At 35.6% G+C, this 17,820-nt stretch overlaps 2 protein-coding genes across 5 annotated transcripts in view; one reads left to right on the top strand and one right to left on the bottom strand.

The window, feature by feature from the left end:
- LOC124366330 (T-cell immunomodulatory protein) overlaps positions 1-17,820 on the bottom strand; it is a 42,945-nt gene that overhangs the window by 13,705 nt on the left and 11,420 nt on the right. For 2 of the 3 annotated variants that reach the window (XM_046822788.1, XM_046822789.1), the window contains exons 3-7: positions 10,047-10,300; positions 9,667-9,860; positions 9,133-9,330; positions 776-948; positions 129-243 (exon numbers count right to left, since the gene is read on the bottom strand). In XM_046822788.1, coding sequence (XP_046678744.1) covers positions 129-243; positions 776-948; positions 9,133-9,330; positions 9,667-9,860; positions 10,047-10,300 — 934 coding nt within the window. Of the gene's footprint in view, positions 1-128; positions 244-775; positions 949-1,235; positions 1,426-9,132; positions 9,331-9,666; positions 9,861-10,046; positions 10,301-17,820 lie in introns of those variants that run through there. The other variant, XM_046822793.1, reaches the window with a different exon arrangement.
- On the top strand, positions 3,146-8,139 carry LOC124366331. Of its 2 annotated transcripts, none has more exons than XM_046822794.1 (2): positions 3,146-3,310; positions 7,840-8,139. In XM_046822794.1, the coding sequence occupies exons 1-2, from the start codon at positions 3,166-3,168 to the stop codon at positions 8,043-8,045; spliced, it is 351 nt and encodes a 116-aa protein (XP_046678750.1). In that variant the 5' UTR covers positions 3,146-3,165; the 3' UTR covers positions 8,046-8,139. The 2 variants fall into 2 exon arrangements, with proteins under 2 accessions (XP_046678750.1, XP_046678751.1); XM_046822795.1 differs by lacking the exon at positions 3,146-3,310 and adding an exon at positions 5,350-5,615.

Below are 17,820 nucleotides of genomic sequence, written 5' to 3'. Positions count from 1 at the left end.
ACATTTTTTGATTGAGCATGTAAATAAATATTTTGAAATATAAGGAATATTTCCTTCTCCATATGCTTTGTAGAAGCACAAGTTAAAAATTCTCTGAACTATTTAGTACATTTTCCGATGATCCTTACCATTGATGGAAGTATCGCAGGATCTGTAAGCAGCGTAGCAACGTTGTTCCCCATCTCTGTCCATATAAAATGCAATAACAAACGGTCCCTTGATGGCCAACATTAATATTCCATCCTGTAACATTAGTCAAAAATAAACCTACATATTAGCTACATCAAAAGTGTACTTGTATGAGTAAAATAACAAAATACAAATATGATAAAAAATATATTAAAAATTTATGATTTATTCACTGGTCTTCTAAATAATTAACGTACTTTCAAACATCTATGTATTTAAATTATTGTACTTCACTATTTAAAACTCATTTTGAGTTCCAGTGTATTACATTCAAAATCTAATGAAAATTAACACGTTTTGTAAACATACAGCTTTAAAAGACTAATGCAATAAAACACTTTTATAATTTAACAACATGAAACCCAATTTAGGGAGAAAAAATCTGAATGTATCATGTGGCAAGATATGTCAAGGAAGATTCCATTTTAGATTATAAATTTTACATGAAACTTAATTTCTACAAGTTCTATGGCGCTTCAATTTATATTTATAGTTATAGATTAGAAATGTTGCACGCAACCTCAGTGAAGCCTGTTAAAACACGTTGGTGAGGCGTACTTCTACCTCGTATACTGTAAGATCGTACCTGCCACGGCCAGGATGTCAGGTAGGACACTGCTATCTTGTCCTCTTCTGGCCACAGCTGATGAATGGTTAGTACAGCCGGGGCCAGGGCTGTGGACGAGGCTCCCGGAGCTGGAGCAGGACTCAGAGTGAAACAGCGAAGTCTTCCATCCCAACTCGCAGCTGTCAGAAAACCTGAAATGCGTGCAGTTGATTTCATCTCTTACTACCGGAAAATGTGTATGCCAAGTTTTTGACAAATGTAAGAGCAGTGACTCATTATCGGATAAAGGAATATTTGCTAATATTAAAACACTCATTTATAAAATACCCATTTCTATAAGCTCTAAGCGATAAGTACACTTTTATTTGATTTGTACTATTGAGAACTATCTAGGAAGTTAACTTTAATGGAATGCTGAATTAAAATTAAGATTGTAAATTTTGAATTAATTCCATACATATCCACAGAAGAATCGAACCTGTTGCCTAAAAGTATGTGTGGGACATCCAACTTCTCCAAAGGTCTAGAACAATCCAAGTGTAAAGGAGACTCTGCCACTCATCACAGAAATCTTGTGGCTTAAAACACGATTGTTGACCAGCCCTAGACATGAGGCTGAGCACGTTTTACTGAGTTAGAAATATAAAATAAAATTTAACAAGTCAGAAATTCTGAGATGTCTGAAACAGAAGAAAGACCTACTCATATGTTAGTAAGGGTTGATTCATTTTGAATATTGAGTTTAGCTCCAGTTCACCTTCCTTTTATTGGAGCGTCTAGTATCTGACGCTGTATCAGACTTGACTCCTGGAATCTAGAGTCATGTTCGTCTGAAGAGATCCAAAGCAACTCGGTTGCTCTACCGTGCTTAGAGATCATGTCAGAAACATCGTAGTACACTCAATTGTGCACCTGATAAGACAATGAGACTGCCACTTCACCAATTAATAGATGTCTCTGATCTTTGAACAATGAAAAGGTTTGTTTTGAGCTTCTTCATCGCCAACTTTGTTAGGATCTCTCCAGATTCCAGGAGTCAAGTCTAAGACAGCATCAGATACCAGATGCTGCAATAAAGGGAAGGTGAATTGGAGCTAAACTCAACATTCAGAAGTAAGACCATTAGGCCAAAGTCCACAATATCCATAATTTTTAGAACAATGAGATTTAAAAGTTGAGCTCTATGTTTGGTTAATAACTGTAAATTTTGTCATATTTTCAAACTACTGTAACATCCACAGTGTTCCGTGCAAACATTTTTTATCATGAAAAAACCCATGCCAATGTATAAATTCTTAAATCGATGTGAACTTGTATTAAAAAAATAAAATTGTTTACAGTGCACCAAGATTACAATACACACACATCCCTTTAATAGCAACTATTAAGTAACAAGTCTACCCTGAGATAGAATGTATCTGTGATTAACCCTAAATATTTTGTATTACGGACATGTTTTAAATTTTTATTCTTGATTGTAATCTATGTATCCATGTAACAAAAAAAATTATAAACTCAGTGTTAAACAGTTTAGTAAAATTGATTTATAATCTAATTTAATCTGGTTTTCAGACGTGTTAGCATATCGATGACCTATATCAACAAATTCACACCACTTTTGATAGAACTGTTAAGTGAATTATGAGTTTAGCTACAGTTCACCTTCCTCTTAGTACAGCATCTAGAATCTGGAGAAAGATGAACTGGAGCCAAACTTAACATTCACACTGAATCAACCCTTTCCCACCCTATTAATTCATACTAACCATTTTACTAAAGATAATAACAACGCAATTAATTTTTTTTTTAAATACTCATCATTGTTTTCTAGATGATATTCTAAAATGTATGTAATCAGTAGTAAATGTGAGAATGAGAACTATAAGACAGACTGGACATGTGATAAGAGAGGACAAGGGGCAGTTTCAGTAAAATAAGATGGGAAGTCTGCAGGGAGGAAATCACAAGGGAGATCAAAACAAAGGTGAAACACACCTAAATTGAATGTGAGCAAGGATGTAGGAGGGAGGAGATAGAAGAATGTGGAGGAAAATGCTGCAGCCAAGTCCCAGATTAGATGTAAATGATCATGGGTGTAAGAAGTATTCAAAGAAATATACAATGTTAATTATTTAAATGACAAGTACATTGATATGGGTCACTTAAGCCTGTAAAAGTTCTTAAAACATGAAGAATACTGAGTAATCCCCTCAAGTATAAAGAAGTAAACAATTCATTTAACTTATGAACAAAACTCACTTTCCTTATTGCCCTATAATGCCACAAAGTAAATTATCAGTTAAAACTTGTGCCAACTGAGATTAAGAGCAAACTGACTTTCCTCATCACTGTGTATGATAAGATAAGACTTAATGGGTATATAAGTTCTGAAGAGGCTGTTCAGACGTATGAGAAGCAACATGGGAATTAGTAGTGTACTAGTCGTGTTGGCAACCCTTGCGCTTGCCAAACAGGCGTACGGGCGAGTTGTCACAATCGGTACACCAGTGATATTCACGGGCACAAACGGAGGTGGCCAAGACGAACTTCAAGGTACGTACAGAAAACTCAAAGCAATTAGTTAGACAAATTTTAATTGAAGTTTGTTTGATAAACAAAGTCAATAAAAGAAGCAAGACTCCTAACAGTGTATATCTAACATTGTTCCCATTATTATTATTATAACACTTTTTAAGTAATTTATCAGTCGTGAAGTTTTTAGCAAATTGTAAATGATAGCAATTTTGTTTTTCAGTGAGTTGAACAAAGAGCCTTAACAAAATTCTTTTGCACTATAAAAACTTCTTTCTTATCAGATTTTATTAATTCATTTAAAACCAAGAACTCCAATAATAACTAAATTTTATTTGTATGAGTCCTTTTGTTTTCAGTAATGTGGGATTGACGATGTTTCCATTGAAAATGAAAGCCCTCACACAAATAAAATTTAATTATTATTGGAGTGTTTGATTTTAAATTAATTATTAAAATTAATTTGTTTCATTTTCTTTTAAATCTTTTGGAAAAGCACAGCCTGCATTAGTCTTGTTGAAAAAGAAGAGCGAACTATCCATAGCCGGCTTTTTGTTTTAATTTTATAAGTCAGAAAACATTGTAAATCATGATTTCCAATGTTAACATTGAAGCAAGACTCCCAACAGTATGGATCGTCTAGGAGGCGAGAATCGATTGATTTGCATTGTATTTGCTCAGAACCTAATTTCTCTTTAAATCAATAGACAAATTTCTATCTACCTTGCTAGTTATGGTGGAAGTGAAAATGGGAGCATACCAAAATAGTTATACATACGAGTATGTATTGATAATTTTTTGACAAATCATATTTTTCCTAGCTCGATACACTTAAAACTGATTGTAAGACACATAATCGTTGCATCGTCAGTGAAGTAGATAGATTGAAAGTCACCACTTTAAGTGTCTTTATATGGTTACCTTGATCCTGATACAACACTTATTTAAGTGGTAGATAGTAGGATTTAAGTGTGTCAAGCTAAAACAAATGTGATCTGAGCAAAACATATTTTTTCACATTTTTAATATTCTCCCATTTCGACCTTTACCAAAACTAGCGTGGCTGATCAATATCCTTACTAGAGGAAATTTCCCTATCAATTTTGTGTTCCTATTTATCTAGGTTGTGTGCTTATATAATACAAACTGGATCTTGGCTTTTGGATTGTTAGGGTAAGAACACTATAATTTAGCTATTTCAACATACTGGTTTCTTACTGAAATCTCATAACGTACTAAATATCTATCCAGTAACAAAGAGACAAATTGTTAATTAAATAGGCTACAAAGGGTTAAAATTAAACCACAGTTATAAAAAAACACACACACAGCATATTGATTGGTTGGAAAATAAGGGTAAAAACACAACTACACATAAATACAGAACATAATCACTTGTCTCACGGCTGGAGTGACACGTATGACAGCTGTTACACAATGTGAAAACGATGTAGATGACTTATAATACCAACATGATTGTATAGAATATTTCTATAAATATCTTAAAGACATATGTTAACATTGAAAATTGAAAATCGTGATTTACAATGTTTTCTGACTCATAAAATTAAAACAAAAAGCAGGCTATGCATAGTTCACACTTCTTTTTCAACCAGACTAATACGGGCTGCGCTTGTCCTAAAAGGCTTAAATTAAGAAAATGAAGCAAATTAATTTTAAATCAAAACACTCCAATAATAATGAAATTTTATTTGTGTGAGGGCTTTCTTTTTCGATGAAAATATCGTTAGTCACCCACATTACTGAAAACGAAAGGCCTCATACAAATAAAATGTAATTATTATTGGAGTTCTTGACTTTAAATTAATTAATAAAATCTGATAAGAAAGAAGTTTCTACAATGCAAACGAATTTTGTTAAGGCTCTTTGTTCAACTCACAGAAAAACAAAATTACTATCCTTTACAGTTTGCTAAAAACTTCACAGCTGGTAAATTATTTAGAGAGTGTAATGTAATAATGGGAACAATGTTAGATACGCTTGCCTTTTACGGTGAAGTATTCGTTAGATACGCTTGTCTTTTATGGTTAGGCATTGGATTCACTTGTCCGTATCATCTGACAGCTGTTGCTAAAATAACGAGTTTTCCTCATTGCTGTGCATGACAAGTTAGGATTGGGTAAGGTTTATAAGTCTTAAAGAGGCTGCATCTTCAGACCACAAAGAATCACCATGAGTTTTAGCAGTGTTCTTATCGTGTTGGGACTTTTCGTGGTGAGTGAGCGAGCGCACGGACGAGTTGTCACTATTGGTACACCAGTCGTATTTACAGGCACAAATGGAGGTGGAGAAGATGAAATTCAAGGTAGCTTTAATTAATTTCACTACCACTCAAAGAAGGACAGACATGAGTTTAAGAGTTATTCTTTTACGTTTTCTTAATAGCAACAAAATGTAAAATTGTGTATACTTACTAATTATGTTGTTTTTATAGTAAAATGCACATTTAAAGATTGGAAACAAAATTAAACAAATTTTAACATTTTCCATTTATTAAATTTGTAACTTTTATTGGAACACTAATTTTACCGGTAAACAAACAAGCAGCCTGTAGCTCAAGAACCAATACTTCAGTTCAGTATGAGAGTATGCTTGTTTGTGATTCCGATTTATCATCAAACTTGTGAGAGGGATGACTTAAATTAACAGTGGATAGCTACTGCGATGATTGATAGATCACTGTATTCTTATTGGAATATGGCAGACCAAAATCACTATTATCCTACTGCAATTTTAACTTCACAACTAAAATAATTTTAATTTATTATTTTGATTATTGTGAGGAGATACTGTACTACAAAACTACAGTATAACAATGGAGTAACTATTTTAAAATAAAAATAAACTAAAGCAAACACAAAATGTACACTACATTGTTTATATGTTTCAAAATAAAACTCAGTGAAAGTTTCAACAAGTTTATAGTGGCTTGGAAAAGTGATGCAACAAATGTAAAGATGTCAGTAAAGTAAAATAGTAAGAGAGAACATTTCAAACAAAACGTAATTATGTTTAAATAAAATTGGTTAAGTACCTGACATGGCCTTCACAAAATTGTATCGCTGTCTGTCCATCTGTCTGTAAATCTAACATACTATAACTCTGAATAGAAAGGTTCTAAAGACAATAGACAATAGACTTTATTTTCATATTCATCAAGAACAGAGACAGCGTCAAATCTTAAAAAGTATAAGTTAAAACATTTTTGTTAACTTTTATTAGTAGGTGTTGATGGTCATAAATTCTTCTAGGCTGTATACAGTCTTTTCCACTAGCCACTTGAACATTTTCCTCTTCAAAACTTGTGGGCCAAGGTTCTTAAGTTCTCCTGGTAGCATGTTGTATAACCTGGCACCTGCATAGGTTGGCTTCTTGGCGAATAGAGCTGATCTGTGGGTTGGCAGATTGAAGTCATTGCCATGTCTTGTTTGGCGTTCATGGATATCACGGTTCCTCAAGCAGTTTTGTCTGATAGCCAGTAATATTACCTCCGTAATGTAAATAGACACCACTGTGAGTATGCCCAAGTTCTTAAAAGCATCTCTACAGCTTTCTTGAGGATTTAAATCAGCCATGATTCGCACTGCACGCTTCTGCATAACTAGGACTCGCTGAAGGTTGGTGATAGAAGAGCCCCCCCAAAGCACTATTCCATAGCGAACATGTGTCTCGAAAAGCGCAAAGTAAGCGATTCTAGTAGCTTCTGGTGTGCTAATGTGTTTAACTCTCTTTAAAACAAAAAGAGCTGTGCTGAGTTTTGAACACATTATGTCTACATGTTGATTCCATGAGAGACGATTGTCAATTGTGACACCCAAATGCTTTGCAGAGAGCACTTGTTCTAGGTCCAGTGGCAAAGATACATAATCTTTATGTTTTCCCCATATGATGCATTTGGTTTTGGATGCATTGAAAATCAGATTGTTGTTCAGGCAGTAGTGCTTAGCTCTAGTTATAGATGTGTAGGTGTCAATTTCCAGTGCCTGCACCGACTTGTTGTTTGTGACGAGGACAGTGTCATCCGCGTATGACACTGGATAGCAACCCTCCCCCAAGTGCTCCTGAAGGTCTCCAATGAAAAGCACAAACAGTACAGGCCCCAAGACAGATCCTTGAGGAACACCTCTTTTAATTTCCATCGGTTCGGATGTTTCAACTCTGATATTTCCCTCAAGAACCTGTCTGATCTCCAGACTTGAAACTTGGTTCATTAGTTCCTCTTGTCCAAAGAAGAAGTCTATTGATTTTGTAGTCAGAATAAAAGATAAAAGTAAAATTCAAACATTTTTTCACTGGTATTGTGTAGTGGAAAAAGCATAGGTAAACGAATTTAAAAAAGAGTACAATCATGTGAAATTTTAATCATGTGACATAGTTCACACATGTGATGAAGGTTACTTTATTGGGTTTTTTGGTAAGACTTTGGTTATATTCCATCAAGTCCTAAAATACTCAATTGTTTCCGCTTACTTCTTATAAAGAACTGATGAAAACAAGATCCACTAATGATTTTTTATATATGATTCCAGCACCTGTAGGTTACACGGCAACGAAATCTTTCTACGCAGGCGGAACTGTAAACGCAGCGTGGTACACTCCCTATGACAACATCAAAGATCTCGGCACCATTGCCACAATTGATGTCCAGCCACAGGGACAGTTCGCACAACTCTCCGTCAGAGGTACTACAACAAGTGGTCGTGTCAGGATCCGAATATACGCTGATATAAACTGATTTGAACTCTGACACCTATAGCAACGCAATATTTATAAACTGAATGTAATTTACAATGGTAACAATATTAATAAAACACGTGTTTTAAATTAAAGTGGATAATTAATTTTAATGTTCTTCGTGAGTCTCAAGGGCTTACCCAGCAGGGATCACTTCTGGCTGGTTTATATACCTTCCAGTTGAACCTATCACTGTGCATAGCAAAAAAAGATGTGTCACTTATATCTGGGTAAGCTTATGGATGTCCAGGAGCGGCACATCACTAACAGCAAATGTCGAGATTCTGAGGTGCAAGGGTAATTCGATAGGTCTAGTCTACTGTGGAAGATGACTGTTGGAGTTGGTAGGTTTCGTTCCTAAGAGTCAAAGGTTCTTGCTAGCCTCGACATAAGGGAGTACCACCCCCTGCCTGCTTTGACTGGAGGGGCTGGTTCAGAGCTGGCCTCCCCTTCTTTCGAGGGGACACGATTCGAAAATTAGTGCCCTAAATTCTTCCTCATGGATCTCGATAGGAGGTGGCTCCTACACCCAACCTTACCCATCCAGAATATACTGTAACTCAGGAAGCAGCACAAAGGTCCTTGTAGGACTAGGTGTAATTTATAAGCTTCTTGTTGTAAAGAGAACAAAAAAAAAGAAACTGACATAGGCTGAACAGTATTAAACTGTTAATTAAAACTTCTCGTTTCCAATACATATTACAAAATGTTTATGATTTTTAACACATTCTCAATGGTGTGACCCACCACATTGGTTGGTGGGTTACAGGACTTTTTTCAGATGGAGTAGTGGTAGGTCACACTATCTATTAGAAATGAGTGTCATGCCCCGCCGGTGGGTTCATGACTACAGTGGTTTTCTAGTACTCTCTGAGTATTATGATATTATTCGGCTGTATTTTTGACATTGTAAAACTATTTACGAACATTATTATTAACTACAGAACATGTTTACTGAAAAGAAAAGGAATGGGCATTATTGATTTTTGACCAAAATTGCATCATTTAAAAAATTACAACCATTTTGGGTATTGCCAAACATGTTAAACACGTTTAGTTAATCTATGTTAAGACAGTTTTTCACTTACTATTCCCTGAGGAGAGTGATATCCAGTGTAAGGCGTTGACGATCTTGAGTTCGGAATTGAACTGGGTAACCAGGAAGACATCTATGTCTAGCGGATTGGAGGCGCAGGTTCGGACCTGCCACAGTGATACCAACCCACTCTTGGAAGCAGCTGCCAGCCAGCCTGCCCCTCCTCGAGTGTCTTCTAGCCAGCACATGCCTGCCACATGAACAGAGAATTTCATTACAAACGAACACATAAAGAGATAATAGTTTTTTGATAAAAGAATTCAACATTCTTACCATTAAAACGTTAATCCTATTCCGTCACTTCTAGCCTAGATTGTAAAAGTGTTGTGATAGAAAACTTTAATACATTTTTCTGCAATAATTTGTTGAGGTTCGTGAACAATACACTGTCTCAAGTTTAAAATTTGACCAATATCAGAGAATAAGTTTGAAAATGGTAGTGTTCTTGGTTATCTGGAGGTATTGTAACAAAAACACTTGAGCGTATGAAAAATAAGTTATGTTTGAGAATTTACAAATGACTTACCAGTGATCTTGACCATCTCAGCACGGTTGCGCAACTCAGTGAGGCGGTGTGTGTAGTCGCGGAGCGGGGGCGCCCATGTGGCTCGACACTCCCCCAACCAGAGGTCACTGATGTTGGCCTTCTGTTGGTACTCATTGTCTACCAACATGTACAGACAAAGACTCCCCATGTCGGTTAGTACTGCCAACACGCACCTGAACCAGTGCATAAGGATTAGGATCAAGGAAGTCCTGATCTTCTCCAAAATAAACTTCATAGTGCTATTAAGGTTAAACATGTGGAAATAGTGTAGTGTTCACACCCTAGCGATGTAGACACAAAAAGGCAGAAGACATGCCTAAAATATCTTGTAAAATGCGTGTAGGTAACAGAAGACTTACCGATGGTTGGGCAGGATGCCGAGGGGAGACCACTGAGAGAGTCGTGGCACTGGTACAGGGCTGAGAGTGCGGGTGAGACAGGGGGAGAGAGTGATGTCACTGATGAGACTGTACGCCTGTTCCCGGTCCAGGTGGGGGAGGATGTCCTTGGGGGCGATCCCCAGGTCTGAAGTGGGCAGGTCCCCACAGGGCCGGATCACGTACCGACGGCAGCTCAAACTCGGAGACACGCTTTTGGGATCCGGTGCCATTTCCTGCGACAGAAACCAATCGTAAACTTTAGGACTTACTCTTTCCTATTTCTTAGGTATCAGACTTCAAGACAGTGACTCAATTTTGCAAGAACACACTACAGTTTGATTCAATAAATGAGCCATAGCCATAACTCATGAGTTAAAGCAATGTGTCTCACAAACATGAAGTCCTGCTACTGATGTTTGTACAGTATAAAAGAAATTCGCCATAAATTAAGCATAATTAAATAATTCATTACATTCCATTGCCCTGGTACTGTTTACTCTGATTTAAATTGAGGATAAGCTATTAAAAATTAACAACAAAAATATACTATTTTCAGAAAACAAAACTTAATTTTAGATTAAACATATGCATTGATGTCAAGCATATGTTGATGATTCTGATATACCAAGCTTAATCACTTCATTAATGTAACATTAAATAAGTGCTCAGGAGACACATCAGAAAAGTATTCTTTTAATATGATTCTATGTCCAACTCATTATAGTCTGATCTATGATCCTTTATGTACCTTTGTGAAAATAAATTGAAGGGATCAAGACCGACTTTACTGCTTTACCTAAACTAAAAAAATGTGCATTGTGGCAATACAAATATGACTAGAGTGCATATAAAATTTATTCCTTGTAATAGTTTATATGCACTATAGGTCATCCTCCAACATGTGTAAAGCGGCCTGGGATATTATAAACTCACACAGACCTAAGAAGCCATATGCTTCCTGCTCAGAAAGTCCTGACAACATAAACAATTTCTTCATAGAGGCTGTTGAAGAGATAGTGACAAACCTTCCGGAGATGGACTTTAACCCTCTGTATATTGCAAATAGGCCTAAGCCTATATTAGACCATTGGTTAGAGGTGCGGCCACTAGATATTATAAAAATAGTAAATAGGCTAAAGAACTCTAGAAGCCCGGATATCTATGGTGTTCCTTGCTTTGTTTTGAAAGCGGTGATCCATGAAGTAGCAAACCCTCTATCAGTAGTAATAAACAAGTGTCTTAGTCGAGGTATCTTTCCAGATGCTTTGAAGATTGCACGCACAGTCCCCATCTACAAGAAAGGAAATCCTGAGGAACTGGTGAATTATAGGCCAGTTTCAGTTCTGCCAGTGGTGTCTAAGGTCATGGAGTCAATAATGAAAAAACAGTTGGTTGATTTTTTTGAGTCCAACAATCTGCTCAGCAACACCCAACATGGCTTCAGAAGTGGACGTTCTACAACCACTGCCTTATTATCCATAGCATCAAAGATAATGGAAGCTTTCGAGGCTGGCGAATCAATGGCTCTTGCGCTCTGTGATCTGAGCCGAGCATTCGATTGTGTGCCGCATAAGATACTACTTAGCAAGCTAAATTCCTATGGGATCGAAGGAACAGTTCACAAAACTATTTCCAGCTATCTCGAAAATAGACAACAGAGGGTATCGCTTGGTGGGGCTACTTCAGGAAGTAGAGAAGTCATGCATGGAGTGCCACAAGGTTCCATCCTGGGACCTTTGCTCTTCTTAATTCTTGTGAATGATTTAAGACTGGGAGGCAGGGCAGTGCTGTTTGCAGATGACACTACGCTCCTGTCCAGAGGAAAGCTGATACACTCCGTGCTTCAGGAAGCCGAGGACTTGTTAGCAGATGCCAAGAGGTGGTTCACCACAAACAAACTAAAATTAAACGAAGAAAAAACACAACTGATATTCTGTACTCTAAAAAATGGAGATGTCATAGAGGACTGTGATGAGGCCGTTAAATTACTCGGTTTCTGGCTGGACCCGAAGTTAAATTGGAATTGCCACATAGACAAAGTCTGCACAAAACTCTCCAGGGTTATCTTCTTGCTGAGAAAACTGAGAAACGTGGTACCAGAGCGGTGCCTGGTAACGGTGTACCACGCACTTTTTCACAGCCACCTAGCCTATGGTATTCTGCTCTGGGGCCATGCATCAGCATGCAGCAGAATACTTGTTCTCCAAAAGAAGGCGCTACGCATCATTACATCTTCAGACCATCTGGAGCATTGTAGGCCTATTTTCAAACGCCTCAGGGTATTAACGGTTCAAGGCCAATATGTAATGAACTCGCTTATATACGTAAAGGAGAATGAATCTCTGTTTGGGAGAAGACAAGATGTCCATGGCTACAACACCCGCCATGCAAAAGACCTAAACACCCTAAAATGTAGACTTTCAAAATCGTTGAACAGTTTTCCAATAGCAGCGGTCAAACTATACAACAGCCTACCGGAAAGCATCAGAAATATGAACACTATTAAGTTCAAGGAAGCCATATGGTCCAGACTTACAAGTAGGCCTATCTATGCACTCAAGGAACTTGAAGATGACCCACTGTTCTAGTCCTGCCACCATAAACCTTTGTAAATAGTGTATATAGTTTTAAATACTTGACAAAATTGTTCTGAACAAATTGCAAACAGTTTTTAAACAAAATTGACACAGTCTATCTGGTTTTATCAGTCAAAGACGAAGACATCAAGTATCAAGTAAGTATCAAGTAAGTTTTACGCAATTTAGCTTTGGAGCTGAGGACTAAGCGAGCATGCAGCATGAAAGGAACAGAAAAAATGTTACAACATGCTGGAGAAATGACAAATTCCATTTTTAGGTACAATATTAAAGGGACTATAATTAGGATTTGATTATCCAGTATGTATAATTGTATAGCCAAAAGGTTTAAATTAAATCCAATACATTAAATAAAATCAAAACTAAAAATAACAGAACAAAAAGATCCAATCTTTTAATGGAAATGTTGATCCACAAAATTGGGTGCATTGCCACAATTGATGTTTTATTTTCACTGTGAATCATTTTAAAGCTGTATTACACGCTTACAGATTCCACAATTTAAGTTTTTACAACTCAGGACAGTCCACCAGGAGTAAACTTAAACGTACCATAGCTCTAATTGTTTATTAGTTAAAGGTCTTTAAAACTTCAATGAAGCATGGACCATGACAAGTAAATTAAATGTATTTTTTCAAAAGCATTTAATTTACTGAGTCAAAGTTCATGTACATGTCCTAATGCTTTTTGGTTTGTGCAACAAGATGCTGTCTGCCTTAAGAGCCGTCTGTACTGAAATGAGCTTGAGTTTTCCCATAAGAACAATTTTAAATTTCATGCACTTTATTTGTTGACCCTTTCTAACCCCTATTTTCGATCGCAAGATGACTCGTTTTGAAGATTGTATTAATGCGCATCCGAACACTTTACTTTGTTCTTGAGTTTTTTTATGTAAAGTGTATATTCTTTCAATATTTAAATGATGAAGGTCAGATAAACGTTTTGAAAATCTGAAATAATAAAATTAATTCTGATAAAAAAAATTAACAATAAAAATTTATAAAAAGTGTTTGGATGCGTATTAATTTTATGTTTAAAATGAGGCATCTCCCATTATTATACGAATGAAAATAAGGCTGTAAACCTGCATGATTTTTAATTGTTTTTATGAGGCTAAAATTAAGATGGCCGCTACTATAGTTAGCTAGCTCTTAACCCCTTGACTGTTTCTTTCTTGTACCTACAATGATGTAGTTTTTTATAGAGTTTTTATTGAGTTTGTAGTGTTGAAATATGTATTATTTCATATAAAAGTTATTTTTAGAATCTTTTCAAATGTTTTTTATACATTGTCCACTAAATCATTTTTACTATCCGTGTCTGTGTCACCATCATGTAAACAAAACCAATTTATCTAATTGTATGTTGGATATAATTACCATGATACAATAAACACTAGAAATAAAACCATACAATACTCCGGATGCTACTTGAGTGATGCGCAATTGTCATAGATATGCTTATTAAGTAATATTATGGCAGAAAACTTAATAAAACAGGTACAATATAACGATGCATAATATTACATGAGTAGCACATTTACAAAATCGCTACGAACATAATATTACATCAAAAACATGAAAGGGTTAAGTAGACATGTGCTCCTGATAAGTGCAGTACTGCACACCTGCAGGTCAGAATGCCCATGCACACTCTGAATCCTAGTGTATCAGCATGGACAGGGATGAGAAGATAGTGACTTCACTGCGGAATCATCCTAAATACAGGAACAGCTAGGAACATACTGTTATTTAAGGTGTCTGATGACACCCGCGTAGTAGGTTATAAGCTTGTTTTATGCAGCCAGTGTCGGTAGACCCAAGACATGAGGACTTCACTTAATATTCATAACTGACTTCAGGAAGATCATGCTGCTAGCGTTCTGAGGCTCTGAGCCAGGTACAGGTGTGGAGATAGTTCTAACTGTACAAACAGATGTAATACTCAATCTTCTGCGGTAAGAACCGTCGTTAATACTAGTATTTGTTTGAGCTAACCATTTTAATACATTTTTGGAAATGTTCATATTTTTAAGCATCCCAAAAATTATGCTTTAGTTTGAAATTGGGAGAGGCTGTGTAAATTTCCATGTTTCCAAAATCTAAAATTTATACTAGAAAGTGAGTTCTTCAAATTTTATACTCTAATCGCATAAACGTTTGACAGCTTTCATATCAAAAAGTTTTATGTTGGCCACAGATTCTTGCGAGATTTTGTCTTATAATAAAACGACTCATATGTATTTACCCATAACATAGCATGTAACTGTGTCATACAAGTTGGTGTATTTATTTTCCCTGGCTTAATTATTGGTTTTACAAGTACAAAAGTGTATATAGTTCTCTGTATATGAAAGTGTAATCTTAAAAAATGTACACCTACTACAAAAGGTCTAAAAGGTACACATATTATATATTATACACAATTTTTTAACAATAAATGAATAAAACTAAAATTGATGAAGTAACATGTATAGTTTAAACATTGTATTTTAGTAAGAAAGGTGTGCACTTCATTACTAGAAATGACTTAAAAGGTTCCCTTATCAAGGGTGCATGGAGAGGCTGGTTCAGAGATGGCCTCCTCTTCTTTCGAAGGAACATGACTTGAGATTAGAGCCCTAATTCTTCCTCATGGATCTCGATAGGAGGTGACCCCTACCCCAACCTTACCCATCCAGAATATCCTGTCACTCTGTAAGCAGCGCAAAGGCCCTTATAGGACTAGGTGCAATTTATAAGCTTCTTGTCCTAAGAAAAGAAAAATATACAATTTTAAAAAAGAGAGTAGCAGGACATGACGGGGCCCAACCAAATATCTTTCCCAGGATCTGCCAAAAACGAGTACGACCCTGATGGGAACTAAATTTTATAGTAAGGTTCCTCTTCATATGAAGTAGCTGACAAAGCCTTGTTTTAAGAATGCAGTAAAAAATGTACTGTTAAGCAAAGTTTATTATGGAATATCAGAGATTTTGTGAGAAAATCTGTAGCTCAAATAACCCAGTTGTAAATTTGTGACCGCCAAATGTTATGTTTGTAATATTTTATATGTAACTCAACTTCAAATTGTATGTATTATATGGTTACTCATAGCACTATTGTAAATTAATATAAGTATAGTATTTTATATACCGTTCTGTAAATATTATTGACGAGCAACTTGTTCACACAACATTGATAGTTGTAAAATTGTGAATGTTATGTTGCAATAAAGCTCTTGATTCTTGATTGGTTTCTGGGTTAATTAAGAAATAGGAGTTCTTTTCTAAAAAAAAGTGCCTAGAATCATGTATTTCTAATTTGTGGGATTCTTGAACATAAACTATGGTGAGAGAGGAAGAAATTGAAACAAATCTCCAATGGATATTATAAAAATTATTGTTTTCCATATTACTACCTTAATTTATCAAAAACATTTTTAGTATAGGGACTGAAATTATATAAAAAATTACCTAGCATTACAAATCAATTATATGAAATGAATCATTTTCACATTTGATCAATGATATCAAATGAATTACTTTTGAAATAAAGACGTTTTGTGTACCTTGGTGTAACGTTGAGTTTATGAGGTCTATCGTGGATTGCAGCTGACAGTTCCAATAGTGATGACGAAAATACAGTCATGCTGTATTCAGTTATTAAACGAAAACATTGGGTGCTCCCCATTAATAATAATAGTTCAATCATTTGGTGGCTGATTTACAAGGGGTGAAGAGATATTCAGACGGTACTTTAGACTAAATAAAGACCAATTTGAAAAAGTTTTGACATTTATAGAGAATGATATAAAGAGGGAAGACACGAATTACGGGAAACCACAAGCAGATAACAGCTAGCTATATGCCTGAGGTAGGTTTTTAAGCTATTAAAAACTAGCAAAATCCAAAAGAATTTTTTTAGTTAATATTGGCTAAATCATAATTTTATAAGTACTACAAAATTTACATTTTGTTTCATACAGTAAAAGGCAAGAAATGTGTTATTATACACATTTTTTTTGTATTTTATGTCTTTTTCACCATGTACTAAAAATGAAACATGTTCCAAAACATTGTTACCAATAACAAAAAGACTACTATATGCCAAGAAAAGAGTTGACAATCCGACAAGGAGCTGTAAAATAAGGAATTAGCAAAAACTGATTTTTACTGAGTACAAAGAATAATACATAAAAGATTTGCAAGTAACCGACTGTCCCAAAGTGCTGCATATATATTCTCACTTCTTCTATCAGCTGCTCCATAATTAATCACAATTAATCAAGTACGCCAACTCAAAACAACTAAACATAATTGAGGTTCAAATAACACGGATCAGTGACCAATAAGGACATCACGCGGCACACGGTTATAACAGTAATATTTGCCCTCAGTAGCTTCTAAAACGCTCACACTACTTTACGATAATAATAGCTTCTGAATCAACAGTAGACTTATTTGCCCTTTACAATCCAACTACTATGAATCATTAGTCGGGTTCCGACAGAATGCCTATGTGCCTACATGACATAGTTTACCATGCATACCCCAAAAACCAATGTAACAGTTTCATATTTTGAATGCTTCTCCAAATTAAGTTGAGCCTATTTTAAAGATATTTTCTATTGCCTCCTTACGAGAGCACATAGGTTAGCTGCTGCTGCGCACCAAAGCTCTGCTTTTAGCATGAGGCAAATGTTTACTGGTACTAACGAAAGTGAGACATACAGTTTGTGTTTCACCTCTCTGGTGCTTGCGACATGTGTTGTATACTTCTCATGTTTGGGTTAATTCTCACCAGTTTTGACTTACAGGTGAATGCTTGATTTTTAACATGAAAGCTTTTCTGTTGTTATTTTAGTTTTTAATTTTTTGTGCATAGTTAAACTTTTTTAAGATTTTTTATACCTGAAGAACAAGACAAAATATCCAATTCATAAAATATAGTGTTCCATTTTTGTAACATAAATTGCAATTTGAATATTGAATTTAGCTCCGGTTCACCTTTCTTTTTATCGCACCTTCTGGTATCTGACATTGTCTTAGACTTGACTCCTGGAATCTGGAGCCATATTCGTTTGAAGAGAACCAAAGGAAGTCGGCGACGAAGAAGCTCAAAACAAACCTTTACATTGTTTTGATACCACAGACATCTAGATTACAAGATACAATA

This window comes from Homalodisca vitripennis, chromosome 7 (assembly GCF_021130785.1).
Source record: "Homalodisca vitripennis isolate AUS2020 chromosome 7, UT_GWSS_2.1, whole genome shotgun sequence".
NCBI lineage: Eukaryota > Metazoa > Arthropoda > Insecta > Hemiptera > Cicadellidae > Homalodisca > Homalodisca vitripennis.
Note: the sequence above shows the minus strand (reverse complement) of the source record. Positions and strands in the feature narration are given on the sequence as shown.

Coding starts and splice junctions, on each gene's coding strand:
- LOC124366331 (XM_046822794.1), top strand. CDS start 3,166: ATGAGAAGCAACATGGGAATTAGTAGTGTACTAGTCGTGTTGGCAACC. Junction 3,311..7,839: donor TGGCCAAGACGAACTTCAAG/GTACGTACAGAA, acceptor ATATGATTCCAG/CACCTGTAGGTTACACGGCA.